Source organism: Mugil cephalus, chromosome 11 (assembly GCF_022458985.1).
Source record: "Mugil cephalus isolate CIBA_MC_2020 chromosome 11, CIBA_Mcephalus_1.1, whole genome shotgun sequence".
In the NCBI taxonomy this organism is placed as follows: Eukaryota; Metazoa; Chordata; class Actinopteri; order Mugiliformes; family Mugilidae; genus Mugil; species Mugil cephalus.
This window is the reverse complement of record NC_061780.1, coordinates 3933720-3946345: the sequence shown is the minus strand read 5'-3', so window position 1 is coordinate 3946345 and position 12626 is coordinate 3933720. Positions and strand designations below refer to the sequence as shown.

The window sequence follows — 12626 nt, the reverse complement described above, 5'->3', positions numbered from 1 at the left end:
AGTGGCTAGTGATGTTAGTTTGGAAGCTGCTTTACTTTTATTCCATTGGTAGACGAACTCAAAACTTTTTTTTTTTTTTTTTTATCACGATCCACATGCCAGACATCCGGCGCAGTCACTTTAAGCCCTGCAAGCCCAAGTTTTGACTCATTCAGTCGTTGCTCGTTGCACGGGTGCTAAAGGAAGGTCCTTGAGCTCCAAAACCATTTTGTACATTTTTCATTCAAAATGCACACAGATCAGGATTAACATTATGACCACATTCTTAATACTGCAGATCACTCTTGTGCCTCCAAAACAGCTGTGTTTCATCAGAGAATGGACATGGGCTTTCTGAGACTGTGGCGTCTGGTAAAGGGATGTCATTAGGGGCCTTTGGGTCCTAGGGGTTGAGGGGAGAGACCTCTGTGTATCATCCTACAGATACTTGATCAATTTGGGATCTAGTGAATTTGGAAGTCAGGTCAACACCTTGTGCTGTTTTTCGTGTTTTTTTTTTGTTGAGTTTTTCCAGATCTTTTTTTGTGTGTCAGGATACGTCCTGCTGGGGTCTGCTCTAGGTGGATGGTACATGTCTAAGTAACATCCACAGTGTACCAGGCCCAAACTTTTCCCAGCAGAACACTGAATTGTCACAAGATGATTAATGTTATTTACTTCTCCGTCAGTGGTTTTAATGTTATGGCTAATCAGTGTTGTGAGTGAGGCAAACAGGACATATTGCCAGCATAGGGCAGAACTATCCTATACTTATAGTGACAAATCACACAGCTTTTCTTTTGTTCGCAGATAGACTCATACAGTTTTTAGATCAAAGCTGTGCATTATGGACTTCAAGAAGGAGCTCTCCTTGATGTTGCTGCTCCATTATGGTCCATCAGGGTCAGCTTGGTGAATTTGGTGGCAGGAACCAAAGTCATGGATGGTTTTTCCTGCTGGTCAGCATTCGGGGGTTACCAATTACCTGTATCAGCTACTTCCACTGGTCATTACCAACTGAGAGTAGTTAGTACTCTGCTGAACACTGAATTTCATCACAGGGATGTACATACAGGAAAAGACTAGCAGCATGTGACAAGACGAACCTTTAGCAACGTGAAGTGAGCATTTGCCAAGTTTAGAGACTAAGATTTCCCCAATAGTGCCCCAAATAGTTACAACAAGAAAACACTGACCATGGGATTAGTTCTTTCTAATACATTTATCATGCTGGTAAAGCGTCTAGGTGAGCACATGGAGGGATAGTATTGCATTTGTGTGTGCATGGGTACTTAATGTTCAATTCTCTTGCCACCACATCACTGCTAGTCTCGTCAAGTGTGTCAACCTCTGTAAACAGAGATTTTTAGCAGTTTTGTCCTGAATATTTACCAGATTTGTATAATATTCTTGGCTGCTTTCTTCCAGCAAAAGTAATTTAATGTATCTGAAGTGTAAAGCTAAATGTCTTATATAATAGTTTTCTTTATTCCTGGCGGACTCAGCCGCTGAACTGAGGAAGGTCTTCCTCAATACAGAAAATCATTTTCTATAATGAAGGTCTTTTAAAAATAATTTCTTCTCACCTTTCATGTAATTTGTTTTAAGGATATAAGGCAGAGCAATTATTGGTATTAGAGATTATTTTACAGAAGAATATGAGGTAATCTCTGGCTGACTTGTCATCTAAATGCTTCCAAATGTTAGCAAATGTTCCCTATGGCAATCATTAAAATTTCGTCTCTCCTTAACATGGAACCACAGTTGCTGTCCTGCGCCCTTTATTATTATTACACAGCTAAGATATTAAAGAGGTGTATTCTGTACATCTATTGAGCAATTTCATAGTCTAATCAGAAGAGTGGTGACTTTCAAGTTTCATCGACCTCAAAGAACGTGCGTGATGCCTCTGTCTTGTGGCTCTGCTCCAACAGAGGGCTTCTTTCATCTGGCCAATCACTCACTGTTTGACAAAATCATTGATTCAACTCTTGCTCCCATAATGACATGCATTTTAAGTGCTATGCTTTTTGATCTTTTGAGAAATTTTTTACCTCTGTGATCCGAACCCCTGGTCTGAGCACCAGCGGCGTTGAACTCGCCCTGCAGTTCTACACTGCGCTGCAAACTTCTGGACTGAAAGGATATTGTATTCAAGACTGAATCATAAGTCAGGAACTGACATATACTGTAAGAGGAAGCCAGAACTAAAAATACAGGTAATCAAGAATGTAACTGCACAATAAGTAAATGAAGGTGGTATAAAATATGGATGAGCAGTTCAACAAGCAATCAACAATCCGTTTCCTTGTGTAGCCTACACAAGGAAGTGCTGGTGACGTGAGAGTATTATTGCTTGGAACGTCAAACATTGAGGCTGTCTGCTGCTGTAATCTCTGAACACATCCATACATCCAGCAGCCTCAATATCAGCTTTTTTTATTTTACAGCCACTCCTTGAGTTCCCAGCAACACCAGATAATCCAATAAACGCCCACACTCGGGACCATTGCCCAGGTGTGTGACTTGGCTTTGTTCCCAGTAGTTGGTTTCAAAAGTATGTTTGGAAAATGTGCACAATGGTCATAATTTGTTCTGAATCTTAATCTTGGTTTGTGTGTTTACGAGGTTTACACAAAGGACAAGCATTTGTTGAAATATTATTTGCACGTGTTTGACAACGGGCTGCTCAGTGCTTTAAATGGGGACTACAGAAGAGTTTCCTTTGGGTATTTCTGAAAAGAATTAACGATTGCGATCATTTCAAAACTGATTCGCCACTCCGTGTGAGAAGCCATGGACTAAAGATCTATTGCGTCTCTATCGCTCTTACATCTATTTTTGACACAGTTTTCTGTCTTCTAGCAGTTGTATCTTTGGACTCAGGTCATATGTGATAAAGCCGACAGCCATACGTACAGGATTATCTTTTCAACATAGCAAGCTGTATTTTATTAATGTGTCACTGGGAATGAGACAAGTCCACGTTGGTCTCAAAGTCACTCTTCAAATAACAATGTGGTAACTTAGCAGCCACTGAACTCTTCTGTCAGGACAAGAGAATTATGCTGTTATTTTTCTTCCCAGGCCACAAATATAAGGAAGCTTAGAGGTTCATGCTCTGAGTATTAACAGAGGGATTAGGAAGGAAGCTTCTGGGGTACTTAAATCCGTGAAGCGCAGAGCAGCAATCTCTTCATTGTTGAGATATCTACTTGATGCAACACAATTAACTATTTATTTCAACCGCTTTGAGGTATTACGGAGGCAAGATGGAAGCGGATTTCAGTGACACTCGTCCTTTTATGTTTTGAATCTAACCTGTTTTGCGGGTGTACAGCCTTTTTTTTTTTTTTTTTTTTTTTCAGAAGAGGATGTGTCTGGTTTGATCTGGACCAAAACAAATTTACTGATAAGAGGAAGCTGAGTGTGTCCCTGCAAGACACTTGTGACACAAACTGTGAAATTGGATGAAATATCGCCATAAGCAAGCTTTGCTGTTTCAGATCAATAGAATGCAGTAATTACATATCATGTAGAAACAGTGGGGTAAAGTATACCTGCTCCATTACGTTCTACAGGGGCATGTTACTTTTCAGATGAACAGCTCCAATAATCTTGAAGAAAACAAAAATGCAGCACTCATATTTTTAAATAGTGATCCTGGTATGTTTTACTGAAGCAGAGGTTCTGAGTATGACATCCACCGATGACAAATCATAAAGTTTTTTTTCTCAGGCTGGATAAATGGAAAAATTTCATGTTGAGTTGTCTCTTTCTTCAGAAACACAGAGTTGCGTGCACTGTTACCAAAAAAGGAACTTTTTTTTAACTCTTATGTTCCTTCCCCTTTCCTATAAAATGTTTATTTACAACACACACACGATGAGGGTGCGCAGCAGTCACGTCTACTTTGTTCTACCACTCCATCATCTCCAACCTCCTCCACTAGTCCTTCAAAAGGCTGCCGATAATGCTACAGAGCAGCTCTTGTCTCTATTTCCCATATTTGCTCTTCAACAACACAAGCAGTCGGACACTTTGTTCATAACAGCCATGACAATTGAGCTCCGGGGCAGCCTTTCTCGTCGAGCGCAAAGCAAATGAATGCAGTCGTGGCCAGTTTATTTATTATTGTGCCAGAGCACGGTTGGCTTCAAGCAGGTTCCTAATACCTAGGATTTTTATTAGGATATATTTTTTTCAATGATTAATTTCAGATAGTCAAACAAATCTTCAGTTTCTCTTGATTTTTATTTAAATTTTCATTAACTTCCCAGGACACTAAAGCACTCCTTTGAAAGGCTCACTAAAGTAATTCATTTATAGTTAGCAGCTAAATTAAGCATGATTGCTCACCCTCTCTACTTAACCTCTGAGAGGAATATAACTCTCCTGAGGGCAATAAACTGTATCTATCTGGTGATATGAATTCACAGAAGAACCAAACAGAAAAAAGCTTGTAAGTGCTTTTACGGGTTGTTTTGGCGGGAAGGGAGGAATCAGCATCATTGTTTCCCATCATTGGTCCCTGATACACCAAGATTTTCTACCGTTGCGTATATACTGCCTGCTTTTGTTTCAAAAACCACAGACGTTTCTCTGTAGTTCATCAAACTGACGCACGTCCTTGTTCCATTCCACGTGCTCTGTCACAAATATCATCCTGTTTCAACAGCCTTGTCTGACTGCAACGGCAGTTTTCTGAACGACGAAACCACCTCTGATTTGTGGGTCTTCTGCGGCCATTCACAACCTGTTTTCACACCACTCAACCTGTCCAAAAATTATGGGATCAATTCAGTGCCAAAATCTGCGCACAAAAAAACAAAAAACAGGATATTGTAATTCAAGTGACTGATGTGCCTCCTGGGTGTGTTCAAAGGCTTTACAGAAATCATCCTTTTGACGTAAGTTTTCCACCAGTCACAGATCATTTCATGGAGTTTTTGGTGTTCCTATTGGTCACTCTACATAAATTGTGCGCGTTCACATCCCTTTGTTAGTCATTAACTATGCTGAACTAACGTTTGTTCATAATTTCAATTTGTTCATGGTAGAAATGTAAAGAATCTGTGTATCATTCGTTCTTTCTATTTTCAATTGTCAATCAAAAATCAAAAAATTAAAAAGTTACGGATTATTTTGTCTTTCGTTTTTTTTTAAGAAAAAACGATAAAATGTCTGGTTTTTCATATTTCAATTTTAGACCCTGATCAAAAATAAGAAATGGAAAAATGGGCCACAGGACTGAATTTGATTTTAATATTCAGTTGGTTGGGCTGCGTGACCCGGAGATGGCTTTGTTCGGGTAATGTAGCCCCTTTCACATGGAGCGAAAAACGGGATTTTATCAGCTGGGCTTGACGCAGCTTGATGTGAACAGGAATGCCGCGTGGCCTGACAGTATCATTGTAGAAGCTTCAGCTCAAAAACAGCGCAAAGTTGTGGTCTGCTCCCATAAAGACCGATCTCTGAAGGGCAGATATTTTTGTTCATTTTTTTTTTCAATCAAACAAATATGTGTTGTTACATGTTCATTAATGGAAGCGCGAATTAGATTAGATTCAAGAACAAGAACAAGATTATTATTGTTATTGAGATGAGTATTAATACTCTTCACTATCTCTTGATACACACACTGTTTAGGAGTTAACTTCTGTCATTAACAGACATAACACCTACTTTGCAGCGTTGTATGGTGTAGAAGACTGTGATAACGGTTGTTTTATATCAGTCTCTAATCATTTTATCTTATTTAGCAGGCTAATCTACAAGTAAATGTGCAGCCTTGTAACGTCTGGTGTAAAATACAATAAAATAAACGTCACGTAATGTGCAGCAGTGATATAAACATAATATATAAATATAATCAAATAAGAGTCACATTACCGTTCACCCCATATTTTCATGCACAATGGTTCAGCCAGCTGTTCTGTCTCTCTCCACCCCGTGTCTCTCTCCACTGAGCTGCTACGCTAGGAGCGCCCCCTTCAGGTTTGGAGAACTTCCGTTTGTAGTGACCGGTAATGCAGCGTTTTTCGTTTCCAGACCGTTTCTTGGTGTGCAGATCGTTTCATGGTTTGCATCGTTTCTCTATTTGCAGCGCGTTTCGTGATGACGCATCTGTTTTAGTTTTTTGCAGCACGTTTTTTCGTTTGCACCACGTTCCTCTTTTTGTACTTCGTTTAGACTTGTGTTTGAGTTTGTGATTTTGCATCGTTTCTGTACTTGAAGCTGTTTTCTTGAATTGAGACGTATTTGGTCGTTGCCGTGCGTTTGGCCTGTGTCGGCCACCGTACAAGAGGGATGCCCAAACCTTTAAAAATTGGTTGATTATTCATTTTGTGTTTCTAAAAACAACCGTCTTTTCATTTTGTGCGACCAGAAGTTGCCGTTTTCAAAGTAAGAGCAAGTATAACTGTAAGGGCCGTGCTGTGTATGGGCGATAAAGAATTTCGGCGTTGCTATTTAACAGAAGTTTAAGGACATGGATCAGTAGGTGTTTTTTGAAACAATAAGAGTGTGTCTCAAGGAAGATGAAATGACTGCAGAAAAACTAATTAGTAATAGCTATAGTTACCAGTTACTTCTCCCAAAAAGTAACTGAGTTAGTAACTGAATTACTCCATTATAAAAGTAACTCGTTACCAGGGAAAGTAACTATTGCTTTGTTGACGCGTTGATGCAACCTAGAGATGGTTGTGTGTGAAAATACCAGTAGATCAGCTGGCCTTCAGCAGATGGGTCCCTCCACATGAGCTGGGTTCAGGAAGGTTTCTTCCTGTTAAAAGGGAGTTTTTCCTTGCCGCTGTCGCCCTCAGGCTACTCTGGAGGTTTCAAGGCCAGTTTTTGTAAAGCGTCTTGAGACAATTTGTATTGTTATTGGAGCTACATAAATAAAATAAAATTAAAATTAAAAAACAACAAGCACCAACAACCATACCACATTCAAAGTCACTTAAGTCCCCTTTCTACCTCATCCTGATGCTCGGTTTGAACTTCAGCCAGTTGTCTTGATCACCTTTACATGACTAAATGCATTGAATTGCAGCCATGTGATTGGCTGATTAGCTATTAACAAGCAATTGAACACGTGTACCTAATAAAGTGGCCAGTGAGTTTATATGAGAGGAAATAACTGTTTGTGCTAGTTGTCCATATTCCTCCAGAAGATCTGGGTCTACCTGGGATGGTAGGAAGACAGCTGCAAACCATCAGAACAGATTTGGCCTCTATAGAAACACGCTGTTCAGTTGGTCTCCAGTTAGATGATCACGTGAATACTTGTGCGTTTGAATGTTAAAATTAGCTCAAAATGAAAAAGGAGAACAGACTTTGTCTCTTGACATCACTTTTTGTTTATGTCATGTTAATTTCTCTTTTTGTGAATGAAGCTCTGCCACTGATTTAATATGCTGAATCAGCTGAAAAGCTGCTGGCAGAGGTCCGATCATTGACAGTAGTGGAGTAGTAGTAGGGACACTTTGCCAAAACAGATCAAAGATGTTTTTCAACCATCTAGCTTGTGGCTGATAATCAGCTTGAAGCGCCATTGTCCTTTGTCTCGTGATTTGTTTACCCGTCCATCCACCTGAACCTCAATATTCAGAATTGTCCCCCTATAATAAGGTCATCTTTCTTCCTCCTTTGGTCCAGCAATAACTGTTCCTGCTCATATCAGGCTTTGATCATAAACAGATGTGGATTTCACCATCTTATCAAAGTCACTATTGCTGCCTGTCTTGTTTGGAGTCTCCAAGGCTGTTTTATAATCATGGTAATGTTGTCAGGAATTTGGAGTGTATACATGGACGATATTTACAGTATATATCAAGATATGATACGATTGGCCACATTTAGAATTTTTTGATAGGAAAATTTATAGTTGGTTCTTTTACAATGAAAGTAAGTATTTCAGAACTAATTCAGAAGGACTGAAACTGCATTTACGCCTCCATGTTGAGAAAGAAATATATACACAAAGGTAAATTAACAATAAAAAATATTGTTTGCCTTGGTTAAGTGGTGTGGATACTTGAGGATTTTTTTCCCCAAAAAACCCTGGCCTTGCTCCTCTTCTTCTGCTTCTGAAGATAAAAATGATTTTTATTAAAGCTATCAACTAAATATGAGAATGTTCTCTGATCTAACCTTGCCACACATTCAAAGCTGCAGTTAAGATTCTCACTGGCAGTGAGGACAGCTTTAATGTGAAAGATACTATTCTGGCTCTGAAATCAGTTTAGAAAGTAAGAAAATGGGGACCTATCTACATGTCTCTTTTCATTTTTTCCCCTGCCTCTGGCTAATTACAGAAGTGGGTTATCCTGCAGTGGTGAAATAAACCAAAACATTACAGGGAAGTTTATGCTCACACAGCATCTTAGAAACCCCTCGATGTCACTCTTGCTCTGGAACTCACCCACTTGCATAACATGACTGTAATTACGTAATTTAAGTAATTTCCCCTTGGGATCAATACAGTAATTCTGATTCGGACTCTCCAGATGTATGTTTAAAAATATAAATGCGATAAAGCACATTGGCTGAAACTCAAATATTGTCTCTTGTTTAGTGTGTGGATGAATTGGAAAGAAGCTTTTTGAATAAAACCAATAGCAGCAGCAGGAAGTGACTCACATAGAAAACATAAAGATCTAACATGAGAAGTTGGATCAGACCAAAATCTCACACGTGGGAATGTAGTGTTGAAGGACTAAGCTGAAATGAAACACCGCAGCGTCAGAAGGACTCATTGTAAACCTCTGAGTCATTGCTACTTCAAAAGCTTGTGTCTTTCACTTTGTAAAATTAAGTGCGTTGCGACTGCTCAAGACAAGCTTGACCCTGCTGCTGCAATAGAAAGTGGTTGACACGAACAGGCCACATCCATCATCAGTTCATCAGTTCTTTGAAGAAACCAGCAGTCGATCGTGGTTTATTATTCTTTATCGCTGTGTGCACTATATGACTATTCAAATATCCAGCCCATGTTTGGACAACCCTATAGCTCTGCCTGCCGCCCTCACCACATGCTGCGAAGGGAGGGAGTGTGCTGACAACAGGTCATCCATTTAGTCAACCACCCCGCCCCTCCCGAATGAAAACGTGTCTAAGAAGAAAAAGTGGGTATGGATAACTGAATATGATTTAATAACTCACGATCAAACAGCCTCGTACACTGTCTGTGCCACTCATATTGCGAACATGCCTGGTGTTGCCTGGGAAACCGTGTTTGGCCAGCATGGGAGATGAATTACAGCAGTATCTACCTGATAATAAATTCTATTATCTGTACTGGATGTTTAGATTATCATGTAAATAGGGGGGTGTGCCAGACCTCAGGTCGGAGCTGAAGGCTGATGAATAAACGAGATCAAATAAACCAGCTGAGCAATCATCACGTGTGGGTTTCCCAAGAATCGGGCTGTAGAGGTAAGTCACAACCACTCCTTCTTCTTTTTTTTTTTTTTTTTTTCCACTAAAATGTGAAAGTTGTGTCTGTGTGTGTGTGTTGGGGGGTGGGGGGTGACTAACAACAGGAAGGCAAGAAGGAAGTCTTATGGCAATTCTTGGTTGCGTGAACAGTTTCCCCCTGCCATGTCACGTTATAAAAGCTGAACTTGTATCACACACGTTCACACTCAGTTGACACTCATTCCGTTAAGGGTAAGAAACAAGCTTTTCATCTTAACATTGAAATGTTTATAAAGGGCTTATGAAATACTCTCTTAGCAGTTTTCTTATAGATTGCACCAACTGACTTACTCCAGACTTTATTTTGTAGTTATTCTATAAAAGGATGCATGAAGTACACTCAGACATTGTTTTCATGACAACATATGTAGTGAAATGGTGTCAGCTAAAGCTGTGACACCAATTTCCACAGTGTAGTTAAGTCATTATGTTTACGAGGGTCATCATTTTCACAACAGGTCCACTGTTCCGTGTTTTTTATGAGAACAGGCGCTGAGAGTTAATGATAAAAGCGTTGTTGTAATGTATTTACTACGCAAAGCAAGCAATAACACAGTCTTATAGTTTGTATACAAAGTCCAGACCGAAACACTGGTTCCTCATTAAGAGATAATACATGGCCACAGCAAAACCCAACAGAGGGATGTGGAAAAAGGAATACCGAGGAAAAAGAAATTATAGTTTATCTCTGGATGCTAACTAAGGTTTTCAGCTTTTAGGTGAAACTTTAATATATAAAAAGCTCAGCAGTGCATTTGTAAATCATGTGTCAAATGGGCTAAAGTTTGAAATACTTTTCTGTGCAGTGTGGTAATCTCTTTCCATTCTCCCTTATCGGCAGCGCTCACAGCGTTCGAGGAAACGATGAGCCCTGGTTTATTGGTGAGGACAGGATAACCACGCTGTCTCGTCGGGTTTGTTCCAGGCCACTGACCCAATAAGACGCTTTTGCCTCCTGTGGTTCAGACTGCGTGACTGATCAAACCTCCCTGCACTGCAGCCTGTTCTTCCCTCCAGAGTCAAGGACATAATGTGACACATCTCGATTCCTGACTGACTAGAGCGACTTCACACACAGAGGCCACCATGCAGCGGTGTCACACCGGCCTGTGTCTGTCCGTCTACATCATTACCTTCGTCCTGGGCTTCCCAGCCAATGTCCTGGCCTTCTACACTTTCTCCAAGAAAGTGAGACAGAAACCCACGCCGATTGACATCCTGCTTCTCAACCTGACCATCTCCGACCTCCTCTTTCTCCTCTTCCTGCCCTTCAAGATGCATGAAGTGGTCAACGATATGATCTGGGATATGCCCTACGCCCTCTGTCCACTTTCTGGGTTCATCTTCTACATGACCATCTACACCAGCACCTTCTTCCTCACCGCCATCAGCGTAGAGCGCTACTTGGGTGTGGCCTTTCCCATTCAGCACAGTCTGAAGCGGCGTCCTGCGTATGCTGTTGCTGCCAGCATCTTCTTCTGGATTTTCTCCATCCTCCACCTGAGCATTGTGTTCATCATACCCTTCATTGGCACGGAAGAGTCTATGAATTCCCTTTCGGCCTCAAACAGCTCTTCCACTGCTGAGGACAGGGAGGTATGTTATGAGAATTTCACTCAGGCTCAGTTAAACATACTCCTGCCTGTGCGTCTGGAGCTCTGCGTGGTGCTTTTCTTCATCCCGTTCCTTGTTTGTAGTTTTTGCTACATCAATTTCATCAGGATTTTGTCTAGGCTGCACAACATCGACCGACGTCGGCGATACCGGGCCATTGGCATGGCTTTAGGAACGCTCTTGGTGTTTGCTGTGTGCTTTGGCCCCTACAACATCTCGCACATTGTGGGTTTTATTACGTGGAAAAGTCCTGACTGGAGAGACAAGGCCCTGCTGTGCAGCACCTTTAACGCCTGTCTAGACCCTATTATTTTTTACTTCTCTTCCTCGGCCGTCAGAGGGACTGTGGGCCATTTGATAAATGGGGTCAAACGTCGCTTCAACCTGTGGATCCCCTGTTCCTCGTGCCAGACCTTCTGGGGGGAGATTAGCAAGACTTCAGAAGATAAGGAACACAAACAAGACGAGACCAATACTATCTGAGCTAACTGAAAGGGAGCTCCAAACATTTTTCCTGTTTGTTATTTCTTATCCCTCGAGGCAGGAAATGAATGCAATGTGTCTGCTTTCACACGTGAGAAAAAGGACTCTGCTGTAAAAGGCACAGCGTGGTTTTGTTTGACTGTTATGCACTTCCTGTTTGGATATGAGACAAGACAGGTAACTTTCTCTCTGCCTGAGCAATCTACACCAATTTCTTATGCAAGGCAACATGTAAAGCCACAGAGACAGACTAGTCTGAACCGTCACATGAAATAAAAAATGTTTTTTACACAAAGCAGCAGGATTTTAGAGGAGCTACATTAATGTGTGTCAAGTGTTGTGGAGTGCTGCAGTAGAGGGGGAAACAAAATGAATATCTAAGCAACAGCTTCACGCATCATCCCCACACGCAAACAAAAGAGAGGAAGATTTCATTCCAGCTCCACTCCTGACCAGAATCTGTTGTTTGCTTGCAAAAACGTACTTGTTATGTCAATTGTCGGTGATACAAGTGGAGAATGTTGAAAATTACATGGTCTTGTACAGAAAGTAAACCTGTATTTTATAGCTTTGGAATTTGCTTTTTATCTGAGCACTCATTTATGTTCACACGTGCAGCTGATATGTATCTGAATTCTGTATGAAAGGAGTTAAAATAAAGTAACATTATTTTCATATGCAAATCGTGTACTTGTAAACTTTGTGTAAGTTATGACTCGTAGATGATTTTGTTTGAATGTGTCACTGTGTGTGAAAGCACCTGACGGAAGAGGAAGAGAAGCCGGTGATAAACACAAACTGCACAAACACTGTTTTCTCAAACGAACCATGGAAAACGTTTATGACTGAGTACGCAGTAGCCAGGCACAAGGTGATTGTGTCCGTGTGTACATGCAGGAGGAGCGATAAGGATTAATTTGGTTTTGAAAGGGTGAGTGACGAATGTGAAGAGTGCATGGAATAAACCCCCTGCATCACATAAATTTAGATGTGATCCCCAGATCGGTCACAAAAGCTGTTTTATTTTTTATCTATGATTTTAAGCGGGCAAAAATAAGGATTAAGTATGA

General features: G+C 40.7%; 1 protein-coding gene across 1 annotated transcript; it reads left to right on the top strand.

Moving 5' to 3' along the window:
- The first annotated feature begins 9535 nt into the window (after positions 1-9535).
- On the top strand, positions 9536-12231 carry LOC125015836 (free fatty acid receptor 2-like). Its single transcript, XM_047597834.1, has 2 exons — positions 9536-9651; positions 10301-12231. Exon 2 carries the CDS (start codon positions 10546-10548, stop codon positions 11554-11556), a length of 1011 nt encoding a protein of 336 aa, XP_047453790.1. The 5' UTR covers positions 9536-9651; positions 10301-10545; the 3' UTR covers positions 11557-12231.
- The last annotated feature ends 395 nt before the right edge of the window (positions 12232-12626 follow it).

What these genes read in the sequence shown, in the direction of transcription:
- LOC125015836 (XM_047597834.1), top strand. Translation starts at nt 10,546, where the DNA reads ATGCAGCGGTGTCACACCGGCCTGTGTCTGTCCGTCTACATCATTACC.